General features: G+C 41.0%; 1 protein-coding gene across 4 annotated transcripts in view; it reads right to left on the bottom strand.

Annotated features, from left to right (window-relative positions):
* Window positions 1–17,342, bottom strand: part of NBR1 (NBR1, autophagy cargo receptor) — a 28,147-nt gene that overhangs the window by 8,769 nt on the left and 2,036 nt on the right. Inside the window, exons 2-17 of one of the 4 annotated variants that reach the window (XM_005693889.3) lie at window positions 16,020–16,130; window positions 14,761–14,823; window positions 14,019–14,037; window positions 13,243–13,265; window positions 6,624–6,818; window positions 6,233–6,310; window positions 5,529–5,743; window positions 4,884–5,051; window positions 4,248–4,457; window positions 3,302–3,461; window positions 2,918–3,208; window positions 2,010–2,156; window positions 1,447–1,522; window positions 820–930; window positions 407–571; window positions 112–189 (exon numbers count right to left, since the gene is read on the bottom strand). In XM_005693889.3, the coding sequence (XP_005693946.2) occupies window positions 112–189; window positions 407–571; window positions 820–930; window positions 1,447–1,522; window positions 2,010–2,156; window positions 2,918–3,208; window positions 3,302–3,461; window positions 4,248–4,457; window positions 4,884–5,051; window positions 5,529–5,743; window positions 6,233–6,310; window positions 6,624–6,818; window positions 13,243–13,265; window positions 14,019–14,037; window positions 14,761–14,823; window positions 16,020–16,121 (2,101 nt within the window). In that variant the 5' untranslated portion in view covers window positions 16,122–16,130. The remainder of the gene's footprint in view (window positions 1–111; window positions 190–406; window positions 572–819; window positions 931–1,446; window positions 1,523–2,009; window positions 2,157–2,917; window positions 3,209–3,301; window positions 3,462–4,247; window positions 4,458–4,883; window positions 5,052–5,528; window positions 5,744–6,232; window positions 6,311–6,623; window positions 6,819–13,242; window positions 13,266–14,018; window positions 14,038–14,760; window positions 14,824–16,019; window positions 16,131–17,342) is intronic. The other 3 variants (XM_018065167.1, XM_005693891.3, XM_018065168.1) reach the window with 3 other exon arrangements.

Raw genomic sequence — 17,342 nt, 5'->3', positions numbered from 1 at the left:
TGCCCACTATTTCCTGACTGCTGCCCTTGGAGAAATGAGACAACTCAGCTGCTGGGGATGGGGGTGGGAGGGCAGGGGAGGGTTCTCTGCTGAGGGGCTCCGTCCACTTACAAGAAGACTTCTTACTGCAGAACCCAGGCAGCACAGTTGGCTGCTGTTCCTCTGTGGCATACAGCTGTAATTCAGCCCCTGGGAAAGTGCAGAAATGAATTACGGGAGCTGCTTTGCTCCTGATGCACATGTAGAGTCTAAACGAACAACCATGATCCAACCTCTAACAAAGATTCCCCTGTCTCCACTCTCAGTAAAGAAGAGCACTTCTACCTGCTCAGGTCTGGCAATCTCAAGTCAGGCGTCACCCCAGTGGGGGCGTGGGGTGAGGTCCGGGAATTTCAGGGACACTCACTCTGTGGGGACTTCTGTCTCCAAGGTGGTTTGTGATCCGGGGCGGCATCCAATGTAAGGGATCGGATGACAGTCTCACACACGAACTGGGTCCCACTCAAATCATCTTCTGGTTCCTCCATGGAAGAAACATTCTCGGCCTTTTTCTTTACTGACACTGTGGAATCTGGAAAGGACAGAACTTTTGTCTGCACTTGGTGTTTAAAGTGTTGCAGAGCTTTCTCCAGTCATGTCCCCATGCTGATATGATGCCAAGGAATAGCTGCTGTCTGTGCTATGTGAAGGTAAGGAGACTTCAAAAAATCAGATCCTTGGAAAACCCGTTCACACACCAAGGTAAGGTTAGTAGAAGGATAACAGGGCGTGGTATGGAAGGGGAGGATGCAAATGCTTTACAAATATTTAACCCCTTACCAGGAAGTGCTTTAAATCCCGCCCCTTCACTCTCTTCCTGTATCTGCCCCAAGCCTGGCTTCTCTATTAAAGGACTGTCATGTGGCAGAGGAGACATGCAGGGAGTCATATCTGGAGAATGAAGACACGAGAACCATCAACCAAGAAAAAGCATTGCATCATCAATACTCAAGTGTCCAGAAGCAGCAGCTTCTAGGTTTCCTGCCTCCTGCAGAACTAAAATAAACCCAGGTACGCTTCAAGGCCTGTTGTAAAGAATTTCTCCAGACCATCAAGTACACAAGTATCTCAGACAGGTCCATCAACACAGGAAGGATCATAAACAGTTGTTTGGCTTTGGAAGACCATGGCCAAGACACAGAACCATGAATGTAAAGTAACAAAGGGACACAAACGCCTAGAGAGAAACGGAGAAGAGGGTCCCTTTATGGTGGAGAAACTCTGTACAAACTTGTTGCCTCTGACAGACAACAGGGAAATGGAAAATGGGCCCATGGGTGCAGTTTTAATATCACATTGTGGGAGAAATCCTTGCCTACTAATAGAATGACATAGTCACTACCAGAGTCAGGGGGGCAGTACTATTGGGCCTGTTGGTAAACAAGGTGGACCAAATGACATTCTTACCCACAGGAGTGTTGTGGGGCACTCTCTCCAACTCTTGGACAATATTTATATCCAACAGCTCAAAGGACAGCAGATCCTGAAAAAAAAAAGGGGGGGAGGGCATGTTGGGCTACTTGCAACACATGCTAGAGCCGTGTTTTGTGTTAAAGGCCACTGAGCTCCACATCGTCCTAGATGCAACTCGTGTTCAAATTCATGCCTCATCTCAGTCAAGTGAGAACAAGAAGAGTTAATGGGAACCAAACATTCAAATAGCCACTGGGAAGAGAGAGAGCAGATGCAGTGGGGGTGAAGGTGAACCAGTTAGGCAGAAAGAAGAGGCAGTGAAGGGGAAGTTGTGGGAAGCACAAGATAAGTTTCCAATTCAAAGAGGAAACATTTAGTTTAGAAACTTGCTTCCACTGGGGATGTTCTTGCCATTTGACGCATCTCACTAGATTAGAGTGGGCCTATCTCTAACTTCCTGGGCACCACCGACGGCTCTACCCCGTTCCCTTCAACAAGTTAAGAACTTGTTCCCCAGGGCTCTCTGTCCCTTCCCCTCAAAATGCTCAATCTTCCACCTGGGCAGTCAGAAGATCCACAGATGGGATGTAGAGCTCCCTCTTGCTGGCAGCACTCTTTGCCTTCTGTGGGATGTGGGTTCCTGTCCCTTCTGTCTGCTCAGTTGTTTCACCAGGCAGAATTTCTTCTTTACCCAGAAAAGCTTCCTATGGAAAGAAACCATTGGGACACATTTTCGGTCCTCGACAGAACTCCAAAAGCAAGTTGACGGCTGCCTCCCTAAAGTCAAATGCACTGTATGTAGTAAAACTTTTTGTTTTAATTTCACACTTTTCTATGAAAAAGCTGCAAAAAGAGTACAGAGAGTTTACTAATTACCCCCTTCATCTAGCTTCCCCTAATGACAGTAACTTAGATTAACCATAATAACAATAGTCAAAACCAGGACATCATCACTGGGTAACTTAAATTTAAGCAGTAAATAGGGAAGTTGCCTTTAAACATGCACAAGACTTCCCTGGTGGTCCACTGGTTAAGAATCCACCTGCCAGTACAGGGGACACAGGTATGATCCCTGGTCTTGGGAGAACCCACGTGCTGTGGAGCACTAAACTGGTGCACCAAAACTCCTGAAGCCCATGCTCCACAACAACAGAAGTCACTGCAGTGAGTGCACCGCAGTAAAGAGTAGCCCCCCACTCACAGCACTAGTGAAAGCCTGTGCAGCATTGATGAGCCAGTGCAGCAAAAAATAAATAGAAAAAAAATCAGAAAACTGTGCACCAAGTAACAAGCAAGGTTAAGCACTGAGGGACACCTGCACTCAGATCCTCAGGACACACAAACAAAGCCCCAGAAGACTAGGCCCAATATAAGCATACTGACGTGTTTGGGGGGAAGGGAGAAGCTGGCCTTTCCAGGTTTCTGGAGGATCCACCAGCTATGAACAGGCCCTTCCAATGCTCACCTCTTGCTGGCAGGTGAGATCATCACCTCTGCTTGAGCTGATCATGCTCTTTTCACTATTATCTGGGCTCTCTGTGGAGGGGAAAGGATCCACTATGATGCTGCACCAGACCCGAGGCCCGAACTGCTGGCCTTTGTGAGAAAGACGCCAATGGGAAGTGTATGTGCCCTCCAAGGTCGGGGCAATGAACTCCACAGACACAACTCCCACATGGCCAGCCTTTAAGCAGGGAACCAAAACATCTTTCTTTTCGGTAGAAGCCAAAGTCAGGTTTCCCCACATGAACTTGAGCTGAAAAGAATAGTAACAGGAGAAAGAAAGTTTGTCAGTTAAACACTCTGCCATCTCAACCACTTCACATTCACATTTTTTGGGGAAAACTACCTTTGTGTCTGTGCTCCACTTGACATTTCCTGTATTTTTCATCCTCCAGTGTTTGATAAATTTGGTTCCTGGCTGGAGGTGAGTCCCATCAGGCAAATTCTCATCCACAAACGCTGCACTGAGCGTTGGCATAACTGGGGCACAGGGTTGCAGAGGGAGCCTGAATAGAAATTTAGGTAATTACTTGTGTTGGGTGTGATGTATTCTGAATATATAATATGTGGTTCAATATGCAGACCGTGACCCTGGAGGGCATACTAGTGCATCTGCTTTATAATGGGAATTCCCTTACAGTCCAGTGGTTAGAATTCGTTGCTTTCACTGCTGAGGGCCTGGGTTGGATCCCTGGTCTGGGAACTAAGACCCCGCAAACTTCATGTGGTGCAGCAAAAAAACCCTCCAACAACAATGAGAACAAACTACAAACATTTTTTAAGAAAACAAGCTGACCTAAGGAATTCCCTGGCAGTCTAGTGGTTAGGACTCCATGCTTCCACTGTAGGGAGTACGGGTCTGATCACTGATCAGTGGACTATCATCCTACCTGCCATATGGCACAGCTGAAAGAACAAAACAAGGGGACCTGACTCCTAAGTTAAAAAGCTATGGTGAGGATAACTGAAAGGGTCCATAAATACCACAACTAGAGAGTTGGGCTCTTAAAACATTTGTTCCTTCTGCTTCAAATCCAGACTGCCTCCAGTGAAGAGAGATTACACCAGTTTCTGAACCTTACTGGTTTTTGTTTTTCTGAAGAAGGCAACAAAGGAAGTGTCAAAGATAACTAGCAAACCGCCCTTTAAGAACACAAAGATCAGAAAATGGGAAGTTTTAAAGGTTTGAGTGTTAGGAGTTAGCAATAATAAATAAGACAGAAGTTGGCTTAAGTTCCAGTTTTAGATGGCTGGACCTAAAGCTCTGGCTCCTGCCCTGGCCCTGGGCTTACATCGGGGTGTTTGACTGCAGCAGGCTCTCGGGTCGGCCCAAAGGAGATTTGGGGTTCTGCAGCCCATGAAGCGAATTCCACAGATGAATCTTCCTGTGGAGTTTAAGCTGCTTTTTAAGTTCCTTGACCTCTGCTTTACGCTGTTTCTTCTCAGCCCGCAACCTTTGCTTTTCTGCTTTAAGAAAGTTCTTATCAACTTGCTTCTGGAGCCTGTGAGATTAAAAAAAAAAAAAAAGTCTTGAAATACAAATCTCACAAATAAACCTTGAAGCTATTCTGAGCCACCTGTGGTCTTCATCAGCATCTGCTTCTAGTTTAGTTTCTTAATTTCTTTTTGCAGTTCTGGTTTATCTCATTAGCTCCAAATAATTATCCCTGTCACCGCCCATCAACTGGAAAGGAGCTGGTACTAAGGAGACTCTTCGGTCTTTTTTTGGCTGTGCCACATGGCTTGTGGGAGCTCAGTTCCTCAACCAGGGATCAAACCTGTGCTCCCGGCAATGGATGCGCAGAGTCCTAACCACTGGATGGACCACAAGGGAAGTCCAGGAGACTATTTAGTTTTGTGATCCCACTCTGTCACCAAAACCAAGAAGCCAACCAGAGAACAAACACCCCATATATATATGGTTTTACCTGGCCTGTTCCAGAGCAGCAGGAAGACGAGGAGTAGAGAACCTCGAGTGAGAAAATGGTTCAGAGGAACCCACAACAGGTCTCCGCAACTTCAGCAGGACATGATTGGAGTCATGGGCATACGGCCCAGATTCACAATCTTCGCAGATATTGTAGGATGAGCAGAGGCTGTGAGGAAAGGAATGGCACAGTAGGAAGGACCTGAGGTCAGGAGATATGGACCCAGACTTCCATATATTTGCTCTATCACCACTGAGGTGGGAACCTGAGCATGCCACCCACACATGCCATGTCTCAATCCTCATGAATCAATGAAGATAGTGACACTTCACCTGTATCTACTTCAAAGGACAATCTATGGGAGGAAAGATATGAAAGCATTTGGAACAGGGAGACAACCCTTGGGATCCAATTTTGTTTTGGGGAACTTAATTTTGTCTGGCTCTCTCAATTCAAATGTATATCTGAACACAGCAATCTAATTACTCACTCTTCAAACAGTTATTTTCTCTTGTGGATGAAGAGTAGCTTGTTTTCAATACAGAGCTGCTGGGTCTGATGCTCAGAGTAAGTACACCCTTTACCCCCCCAGAACATTAGAACCTCCCGCTCTAAGGGGTGTTCATTCCCAAGCTATTGCTTTACCTGCACTGGTAGCGCACACCCACGATACTCCTTTGGCAGCTGCTACAAGCAATATGCCAGCTGAACTGGTTTTCTGGTAAAAACAGTGTTTCCTCTGAAACAGGCATAGAAACTTCTGAGGGACACGAACCTAAGGATGGATGCTGGAGGACAAGCTTCTCGTGTAATTTCTGTTCAAGTTTTTCAACCGTTTCTTTAACCACTTGCTCTCTGAACTAGAATACAAAAGAGGCAGGGGGAAGGGGGGGTGGAATTCTCTCAGTTCCAAGACTGGAAAAAGGCACGAAAATATAAAATAAACCTGAAACCTCACCATCTCTGGTATAAGAACACAATAATCAGATAATAGATACAGAATGAATGGACAGAAACATAGGAAAAAAAAAGTCTAATCCTTCCACAGCTGAAGCGGCTTCAAAGCAAATATCAAGAAGCCCTTTGATGAGTAAATTTTTAACACTTCCTTCTCAAGGACAGAAATTTGTCTCTTTCCCTTACATACTTAAACTCACCCCTTTTCTAGTACATCACTGCAAAAGCCAGGAACTTTCTTGACTGGAACTGCTATAGTTTGGAAATTATTAGCTACCATTCTTTGTTCACCTGTACCAGAGGCAGCAGCCCTCTGGAGCTAGCTTTCTATTTCATCAACAATCCATCTGTGCCAACAGTGCTGCTAAACCCAAGCTGGAAAGAACACTCACTGTCTCTAGGTAGCTTGTGAACCAGTCAGGGGGCCTGTCTTGAGGCTGGTCTGGATTACGTCGAGCAGGTGGAAGCTGCTGCAAGTAAACACAAATCCAAGATACTTTTTTTCTTCTGTTTAAAGTAACTGTCCTATAATGTATTATCTTGAGGTTTCTTTTGTCAAATAATATTAATGTATAGTTTTTAAAAATGAGCATGAAAAAGTATAAGAAAAATGTCCCCCTATTCATGGTCCTCTCCAGAAGTAACCACTGTTACCAGTTCAAAAAGTCAGACAGAGACAGTCACAATTAACTCCCAAACCTCTGAAGAACAGCTCAAATCTTAGACCAGAGACAATGAAACACAGGTCAGAAAAATCATAGAGATAGGTCATTTCCTTCGTACCTGTGTTGCAGGATCCTCTGGGGTCTTCATGTCTGACCCCAAGACTCTCACCAGTGAAGAATAATGTGCAAGGGGCTTCTTTCCTGTCCTAGCAACTGGTCGTTTTTCTGTTCCAATGGGGGGTGGGGCTTCTTCGACAACACAATACCCTTCATGGACTTGCATCTGCAGTTGGTTTCCCTGCTTAACTGCCATCTGAGAGCATAAGTTATGAAATAAAAACAATATTATATAAAAATTCAAAGCCACAAAAACAGAAAAGGTATGGGAACATTTGCTGGAAAATATCATGATTTATGCTTCTTTGTATATCTGTAATATTTTTTTAATATTCTTTTATCTTAGAGAGAGGTAAACTGTCTGCTGATTTCCAAGACTATACCTATTCCTCAAAATGATTTCTTTCTTTTTTGGGGGTGGGGGGAGCATTTTTTCAAACTTTTTTTATTATGAAACATTTCAAACATACACAAAAGTAGAAGGAGTAGTGTGATAAATCCCCAAGGATTCATGCTTTTTTAAATTAGGTCAAATGACAAATATGCTAATGCTCAGCCTGCTGTTTCTTTGCCAAGAATGTTAACTAGGAATGGTTTTGTTAAAAACGAAGTTTTTAGTGTAGCTCTTCATTAGGTGAGATGTTTTCATTAATTGGGTTTCATTAATTGGGCTGATTTTTAAAAATTTAAGTGTAATTGACATAACATTAGTTTCAGGTGGACAACATGATTTGACATTGGTATACATTGTGAAATGATCACCACCTTTGTCCAGTTACCATCTGTTAACTGGTTTATAATGTAGGACTCCATTTACGGATTCTAGCCTCAACTTAACAAAAGTCAATTCTAAGACTCAGAAAAGTTAAACTTATGTCCCATAGGTAAGTCTTTACCTTCCCACTAAGAATAGTTTTTTGGGAAGCATGTTAAGTGGTCACCTCTTTTTGAAGAGAATCTTCTCAAACACTCTATTTTTAAAAACTCTACTTCAAAGAGCATTTGAGGTTTCAAGAAGGTACTCCAGCATCCAAGGAGAGATTAATGGTTAAGTCTGTGGGGCTCTAGCTCCTCCCACTTGTTACCCAGTGACAAGAAATGTTCTTTATCTGTTTTCACACATTAGACTTCTGAAGATTCCACTTAGAAACAGCACTCTGTGGCCAAAACATCTGAAAGCTCTTATCTTAGGTGAGGGATCAGCAAAATTCCTTTTTTTAACTAAAGTATAGTGGATTTACAATGACTCAGGGCAGGTGTAGAGCAAAGTGATTGCAATTCATATACACACACACTTTTTCAAGTTTCTTGTCCATAATAGGTTATTACAAGACACTGAATATAGTTCCCCATGCTATATAGGAGGTTCTTGTTGTTCAACAAACTTTCTTAAAGGGCCATATAAGAAGTATTTTAGGCTTGTAGGCCATTCAATTTCTGCTACAATTACTCAACTCCGCCATTGTGGCACAAAGGTAGCCAGAGACAAAACATGATGAACAGGCATGACTGTGTTCTAATAAAGCTTTAAACATGTGGCCAGGGTAAGGTCAGCAGCAAGGTGGTGAACAAGGAGTTTTGGGACATATGGCAAATGAATTTTACCGGTTGGATTCAGAAATAAGAACCTGAAATAGAAAACGTGGTGACCTAACCACCAATCTATAGACCTCTGTGGGTAAAATTCACAAGGAAAGTTTCCTTCCTAGCAAGGGAAAGCTTTACATTTTGAAGAAAACTAAAAAGTCAGCAACATACTAAGAAATTGCTATGGCAGGAGATGAAGGCTTAAACTTCACAGGAATCTCAATTCACAGATTTATATCCTGATCATTTGAAATATCTCTAATTAGCTAAAGAGGAAAGATTCAGGAAGCAACCTAGAAAAGTTACCAGTCCTTGTCAGAACTAGAAGTTGACCATCCTTTGTCAGAAGGATGAGTAGATCAACATTTGCTAGAACAATGTAGTACTGATCAGGCTTTGTCTGAAGAACTCTGAGCTTTGAGCAGTCTCAGCCAGAAGAACAATGTAGCATAAGAGTAAACTCTCCTGCTACCCCAAAGAAAAATATTAATTAAAAGAAAACATACCAAAAAACACAGGAAGAGGGACTTCCCTGTGCAATGAATAAGAATCCATCTGCCAATGCACAGGGCACATGGTTAAATCCCTGGTCCGGGAAGATCCCACATGCCATGGGGCAACTAAGCCTGTGTGCCACAACTACCGCGCCACATGCCTAGAGCTTCTGCACGGCAACAAGAGAAGCCACTGTAATGAGAAGCCTGTGCAACCAAGAGTAGCCCCCTGGAAACAGAGACAGCCCCCCATGAAGCAACAAAACCCCCGTGCAACCAAGAAATAATAATTTAAAAAATAATTTTAAAGCACAGGAAGAATGTGAACAAGTACAAGACAACTGTGCTATTGAAGAACAAGAATTAGGAGGAAATAAGAGAAGCAGCTCTAAAGCTTTACTAAAAAAGCCAGTATCATCTTTTTTTTTCCGGCTACACCATGCAGCTTAGAGGATCTTAGTTCCCTAACCAGATAACCTGTGCCCTCCATGGTGAAAGCTCAGAGTCCTAACCACTGGACCACTTGGGAATTTCCACCAGCACTTTCTGGTGGAAAGATTAAGATATCTGTTGGCTATTGAGTTCGGGTATGTACTACTCCTCCTAACACTGAACTAAATTTGTCAACAGAAACTGGATTGCTAAGCTATACTGAAAACATTCAAATACTGTTTTTGTAAGAAGAAATTACATCTAAATACATGATTCCTTTTCTTCCTTTCGCTTTTTATTTTTGTCCAAGCTGCAGGGCATGTGGGATCTTAGTTCCTCATTCAGGGATTGAACGTGAGCCCCTCCTCTCAGAAGCGTGACGGCTTAACCACTGGACCTTCAGAAAGTCCCTCTTTTCTTTTTTTAACTGAGGTTATGGTTGATTTATAATACTATATGCTTTCAGGCATATAACCTAGTAATTCATAATTTTTAAAGATCATATTCCATTCATAGTTATGATAAAATATGATATGGCTAAATTCTCCATTCCTTGTAGCTTATTTATTTTATATATAATAGTTTGCATCTCTAAATCCTCTACCCCTTTCTTGTCCTTCCCTACTGGTAACCATTAGTTTGTTTTCTGTATTGGTGAGTTTGTTTCTTTTTTGTTATATTCACATTTTACTTTTTAGATTCCACATATATGACAATATATAGTATTTGCCTTTCTCTTCCTGATCTATTTCACTATGCTACATTCATATTGTTGTAAATGGCAAAACTGCATTCTTTTTTATGGCTGACTAGTATTCCTGGACTTCGATGGTGGCTCAGTGATATCCACCTGCCAATGCAGGAAATGTTCATTTGATTCCTGGGTCAGGAAGATCCCTTGGAGGAAATGGCAACCCACTCCAGTATTCTTGCCTGGGAAATCTAATGGACAGAGGAGCCTGAAAGGTTATAATCCATGGGGCTGCAAGAGAGTCAGACATGACTTAGTAACTAAACAACAACTAACTGTGGGTATGTGTACATATCTTTATCCATTCATCTGTTGATGGACATTTAGGTTGCTTCCCTATCTAGACTACTATAAATAATGCTGCTGTGAACATTGTGTGCATACATCTTCAAATTAGTATCTTCATTTCCTTTGTATATATACTCAGGAGTAAAATTGCTGGGTCATACAGTAGTTGTATTTTTAGTTTCTTGAGGAACATCCAGACTGTTTTTCATAGTGGCCACATCAAATTTACATACCCACCAATAGTGTACAAGTGTTTTCTTTTCTCCACAGTCCTGCCATTATTTGTTATTTGTGACCCTCCTGATGATAGCCATTCTGACAGGTGTGAGGTGATCTGTTTCTTATTTATTTACCTCTGAAGGAAGGCTGGCCTGGAGAACTGAAAGAACCTTTTAGTTGAGTGACAGGTATAATACTTTTATCATTTAAATTCAGATGAAATACAATACTCAGAAAAAATTTTAAATAATATATATATACTTAGAAAACCAGAGAAGGCAATGGCACCCCTACTCTTCCCTGGAAAATCCCATGGATGGAGGAGCCTGGTGGGCAGCAGTCCATGGGGTTGCACCGAGTCGGACACGACTGAAACGACTTAGCAGCAGCAGCAGCAGCATACTTATAAAAGGCAGAGGAACCAGAGATCAAAATGCCAACATCCGTTGGATCATCGAAAAAGCAAGCGAGTTCCAGAAAAACCTCTACTTCTGCTTTACTGACTACACCCAACCTTTGACTGTGTGGATCGCAACAAACTGTGGAAAATTCTTAAAGAGATGGGAATAGCAGACCACCTTACCTGCCTCCTGAGAAATCTTTATGGAGGTCAAGAAACAACAGTTAGAACGGGATATGGAACAACAGAGAAATTGGGAAAGGAGTACATCTACGTGACGTACATTGTCACCCTGCTTCTTTAACTTATATGCAGGGTATATCATTTGAAATGCTGGCCTGGATGAAGCATAAGCTGGAATCATGATTGCCAGGAGAAGTATCAATAACCTCAGATATGCAGATGACACCACCCTTACGGCAGAAAGTGAAGTGAAAGAGGAGAGTGAAAAAGTTGGCTTAAAAGTCAACATTCAGAAAGCTAAGATTCATGGCAAACAGATGGGGAAACAATGGAAACTGTAAGAGACTTTATTTTTGGGGGCTCCAAAATCACTGCAAATGGTGACCACAGCCATGAAATTAAAAGATGCTTGATCCTTGGAAGAAAAGCTATGACAAACCTAGACAGCATATTGAAAAGCAGAGACATTACTTTGCTGACAAAGGTCTATCTAGTCAATGGTTTTTCCAGTAGTCACGTATAGATTTGAGAGTTGGATCATAATGAAAGCTGATCACCGAAGAATTGATGCTTTTGAACTGTGGTATTGGAGAAGACTCTTGAGAGTCCCTTGGACTGCAAGGAGCTCCAACCAGTCCATCCTAAAGAAAATCAGTCCAGAATATTCATTGGAAGGACTGATGCTGAAGCTGAAACTCCAATACTTTGGCCACCTGATGCGGAGAACTGACTCACTGGAGAAGACCCCAATGCTGGAAAAGATTAAGGCAGAAGGAGAGGAGACGATAGAGGATGAAATGGTTGGATGGCATCACCAACTCTACAGACATGAGTTTGAGTAAGCTCCCGGAGTTGGTGATGGATAGGGAAGCCTGGAGTGCTGCAGTCCACAGGGTCACAAAGCGTTGGACATGACTGAGCTACTGAACTGATGCGCACATGCACATGATGCCCGTGTACACATACACACACACAGACACAACCAACTTATCAGGTATAGTTTGTCAACTCCTACTCTAGGCCAGAAACCAAGAAGCTTTTTCTAAAATACTTGGTAGAGTCTGTGAAAAAAATTGCTCAAGAAACAACTATAATGAAACTGTGTCAAAATATAAATGTGGGATTTTAAGTATTATATAGTAATTATGTAAAAACGATGCATATAAAAGAAGTCTTGCTTCCTAGGGCAAGACAGGCTTATATAAACTCTAGACTCCTGACATCCAAGATTTCTGAATGAATGGGTAAAATAGTGAATGTGGGAAAGGTAGAGGAATTCTGAAGTTTTAAAAAGACTTTTTTAGTGAAACTACTGTAGCTTCTGAGAATTGGGAAACCGAAAAGCTGGAAGAGTTGAAGAACAGTAAAGGAGTGTTAGGGAACATCATGTGAAAACAGCTTAAAAGCAAAGAGCAAACAGGAAGACTGCATGAAAACTGGGGCAGAGAGAAATTACAAAGCATGAAAAATTCTTAACACAGATGGGTATTTCAACTATGAGAAACCAGGAGAGGACATGGATATCTAAAACCAAGAGACACACCCAGGGGAAGAAGGTCCCAGCATCGGTGGACTGAAATAAAAAAAAAAACCAAACCAAGAGACTGGCTGGGAAATACAGATTTCTCAGTAAAAAAACAAGAAAAAATTGGCTAAATTTTTGAAACAAGTGGCACCCAGAACAGCAGATCTGGCCATCAACTGGAAAGGGTAAATCCAGCTCCTGATTAAAATAAAAAAATCTTGCCTTTCCCTTCTTCTCTCCCTAGACCAAAAGTGATTATGGAAAATGACTTAATCTGGATTAGAAGTTCACAAAGGATAGTCAATGAAAGGTCAGCTTAGTACACCTTAAATAAGTGACCTTGAGGAATGCTCTAATTGATCACTGATAAACAAGAGGATATTTGTAACTGCATGGTTACACCTTTCACATTGTAGTGTAATATTCTACAGGGAACAAAGTGAAGGAAGGAGATGAAAAGTGTGAACCAGAAAGCATCGATCCAGAGTTTTTTCAATTCTGAAATGCCAGGATGGTGGCTTCAAGATCAGCAATGAGATGCCATGATCATCAGAAAGAATCTTTACATTAGGATGTACCTTTTGTTGCGTGGTATGCCAAACTCAACCCAGTCTCCCTAAAAATGGGTTTTGCTGTGTTTACAGTCATTAGTTTCTCCCCATGGCCAATGGAATTCAGGGTCAAGTTTTAGTCCATAAATATTTTTTGAATTATTTGAAAATAAGATGAAATAATCATTACCTTAAGTGCTTCTTCATATTCTCCTAAAAGGACAAAAATACATACTGTGATTTTTTCTTTAACCAGCCCAAAAGATTCAATTAAGCACAGTAAATTCTTTTAAAAATTCTTAGCTTACAAAAAAAATTTTTTTTAGCTTACAATTGTTATACACAAAACAGCTACTACCTTTTAGCTGACAAACTCCCTTCTCATGCTGTCATAAATAGAAGCTCCTTGCAGATTAGTTCTCCCACTTAAATCCTTCTCTCTTTGCTACCGGAGCCTTCCAATTAAAAAAGCTCAATCCAGTTCCCTTACACTAGGCTTAACGAAGCTCAAGACTCAACAAAATTCAAAGATAATGTTAATACTATCATTTCAGCCAGTTAAAAATATAACATTGTTCCTATGGAAAATGCACCCATGTTCTGAACAACCATCTTATTTATACATGGACTTTAACATGTACACCAAGTCAAGGAAAAAAGCAATACCAGGATAACAAGTTAAATGTGCTGAAGTGCGAAGTGTATTTTCAAAAGATTAGCATCTTAAATATAAGAGAACATCTCATTAAAGAGGTCCTTTGGGTCCAATCAAGGTACCAACCTACACACAAAAACTGCTAAAAAATAAAGATTTGCCATGAATCTAATGCGCATGGGTAAATGAGTGCATTTATCCCAAATTCTACTCTATTACTGCAACAAGATTTGAGTGTAAATGGAAAGACCAATGCCCATGACCAGATTAAGATTTTAAATAAAGCTTAATAGGTTTTCTTAGGGACTCACCTTGACTGTTGATGGATACCTGTAAGGAAAAAAAGCAACAGTGAATTATAAGCCCCTCATCAACTGAGCAATTCAGCATATCCAGCCTCACAGGACAGATGCAAAATCTCAGGTTAGCGGTTCCACTTTTCCAGGACCTGAACTAACTGTGAATAATTAATTTTATTGCTTAACTATTACATCTACCTTTATTTCAGGTCCACTGAGAAGCAGCATGGTATAGTGGCTAGGAGCCTGGGCTCTGGAGCCAGAAAGTATGAAGTATGTGTCAGAGGGTATGAGTGGTACCCTACTCTACTAACTTCCCAGCTCTTGCTCTTTTAGGCAAGGTTACTGAAACTCTCTGTGCCTCAGTTTCCTCATGAATAAAACAGAAATGGTGATAATAGTATATACACACATAGTACTATTGTTAGTGTGACACGTTATAACCACTCAATGAGGGTTTGCCACTATTTTTTATTATTATAGACTGAATAGCAGCTTATGATATAGTTGAACATAAGATCACTATGTAGTTTTAAAAGTTATCTCTCAGATTTTCTTCTTCAATGCTGCTTTCCTATTTCTCAACTCCATTTCAGATGCCACAAGTTGGCTTAGAACATGCAATTATCAAATATATTTAAACTCCTACACAAATGAGATAAATAGTACTCTGATATTTTTGAACACATACCCCTCTTGAGAAATAAGATCCTTATTATGGATACCTGGGCACGGGTACTAGAATATACTTTACCTCTTCATTTTCCTCATCCAAATATTTTATTTGAATAGTGTTCAGATCAAACGAAACTTTTACCTGCAAATAAAATGTGCACACTATATGATCAAGTTATCAAAAAGGCAGGTTGCAACAGAACCCTAGAAATCATAATATAAAGGATGGTCAGGGACTGCCCAGGTGGGCCAGTGGCTAAGATTCCATGCTCCCAATGTAGGGGACCTGGGTTCGATCCCTGGTCAAGGAACTAGATCCCACATGCTGCAACTAAGAGTACATACAGGGCTGTTAACACTGATTACTCCTAAACAGGTTGAAATAGTGGGTGAAGGGTGAGGGGAGTGGAGGAATATTAATCTTTTCATTATATATATCTGGATTGTTTCATTTCTTATAACAGGCACATATTATACAAAGTAATTTAAAATTTACCATAAAGAAAAAAGGCAAGCTGTCAGCTCATTTAACTAACAGGAAAAGAAAGATAGCTGTTTTTGATTTTCAGATCATTTGAGAAACAAGATCCAACTTTCTGGATAACTATCTGTCCAGGCAGTATAAATAAATATAAAGAAATCTTTCCTGGAAGACAGAGGACTAGATATCTTTTGAGGTCTGTCCACCATGTCTTACCATAACGCATAACCTGGTAAAAGTAGGTTTCTAACCAGAGGTTCATTAGACAAACACAGTTACACAGGAAGTAAAACATTCACTATCACAAATCAAACAAAAACAGAACAAAGGGCAAACCTAGAGGAGGAAAGGCACCAATAACAACAAAAGGAACAGAATGAGCTGCTGTGTGAACATCTGTGGCAGTTTTCCTGCTCAACTCTGAGACACTCATCCTCTTGACCTACTAATAAAAGCAACTGATCAGATCTTGAGAAACACAAATTGTATCTTTGGTGATTCAAAACCCACAGTAACCTATCTGCTCTCAATCAAGAGAACGTTAACCTGAGGCCTGGTTAGGGTGGGGCCCACACCAATTCATTCCTTAGGCTGTATCTACAAGGAAAGAATTTCTAAGTCCTATTTCACTTAAAAAAAGTTTTACCTTTCCTTTCTAAACTCTTCAAGATGAATTTGTTTCCTCTACCAGGTACATATATATGAACACAGAACCCTTGACAAAAATTATTTTCCAAAAAGTTCAGAAATGGTAAATATGACAGACTTTACAGCTAAGAAGCATGGCTAAAAATAACTACTTTAGGGGAAAATATCCCTGCTTAAAGGATGAAGAAACAAAACAAAATAACACTCACCATAGCTTCCACATCAGCCCAAGTTGTATTTCCTGGGTCAGAAACTAGAAAGCTTTGAGTTTCATTTTTAAAAGTCACATTTAGTGTAACCTGTGGTTCCATGTTGTACGGCTAGAGAAAACAGGATGGGTGAGGGAGAGAACACACGTTAGACAGGGTTCTGTAAATGCATAAACATTCAATCAGCTAATGTCTGTGAGGACCTAATATGGGCTAGGCTAGGAGGATACAGCAGTGGATGAGAAGATAATGTCCCTGCTCTTCTGCCATTTACAGTCTAGTAGGTGCTCCCTGGTGGCTCAGACGGTAAAGCGTCTGCCTACAATGCGAGAGACCCGGGTCTGATTCCTGGGTTGGGAAGATCCCCTGGAGAAGGAAATGGCAATCCACTCCAGCACTCTTGCCTGGAAAATCCCATGGACAGAGGAGCCTGATAGGCTACAGTCCACGGGGTCGCAAAGAGTCGGACACGACTGAGCGACTTCACTTTCACTTTTCACTTTCAGGGGGTTTAAAACAAATCTCACTGCCACATGTTTGCAAAGAGAACGTAAATTTTGGTCACATTCATAGAAATCATCTAACATTTGTAAAATCCTTTGGATTTTATGAACGTTATGATGACTGCTTAATTAAACAGATACCTGCTGTTACTTATCTACTAGTAGGATACCAAGATGAGTTAAGAATAGGACTCTACCCTTGGGGAATTTATATTCCTAAAGCTTGAAGATGTTCTAATACATTTTTCTTGGAAAAGATGCCTTTTCCTAAACTGAGCAACCTAGGGTTTCTATGAGATCTATTTTAACAATTTAGAGGCTGAAACACTAGCCAAGAAACTACACAGGTGTACCAGTCAACACCCTTTACTCAGGGTTTTTTTATTTTTTTTTGGCAGTCTACTTTTTTCTTTTATGGAGAATTTCAACTATACATAAAAGTGGAGAATAGTGATGATCTAACTATAACGATCAACTCAAAGTTACCCTCATTTCAGCTATACTCTTCCATACCCCCAATATGGACTGACTATAGTCAACTAATGTTTAAAATCTAACTATTATGGGAAAATTTAAACCTTTACAAAAGAAGAGAGATTAATATACAATGAACCCTGAAAGACCCATCAACTGTCTTCATAATTACCATCAACTCAGGACTAATCTTGTTATAGCAATGCCCTTTCCCTACCGGATTATTTTATTATTATTGTTTTTAAACACATCATGCCACATGCAGGATCTTAGTTCCCCAACCAGGGATCAAACCTCTGTCCCCTGCATTTGGAGTGTGGAGTCTTAACCACTGGACTGCCAGGGA

Source organism: Capra hircus, chromosome 19 (assembly GCF_001704415.2).
Source record: "Capra hircus breed San Clemente chromosome 19, ASM170441v1, whole genome shotgun sequence".
Taxonomy (NCBI): Eukaryota; Metazoa; Chordata; class Mammalia; order Artiodactyla; family Bovidae; genus Capra; species Capra hircus.
Note: the sequence above shows the minus strand (reverse complement) of the source record. Positions and strands in the feature narration are given on the sequence as shown.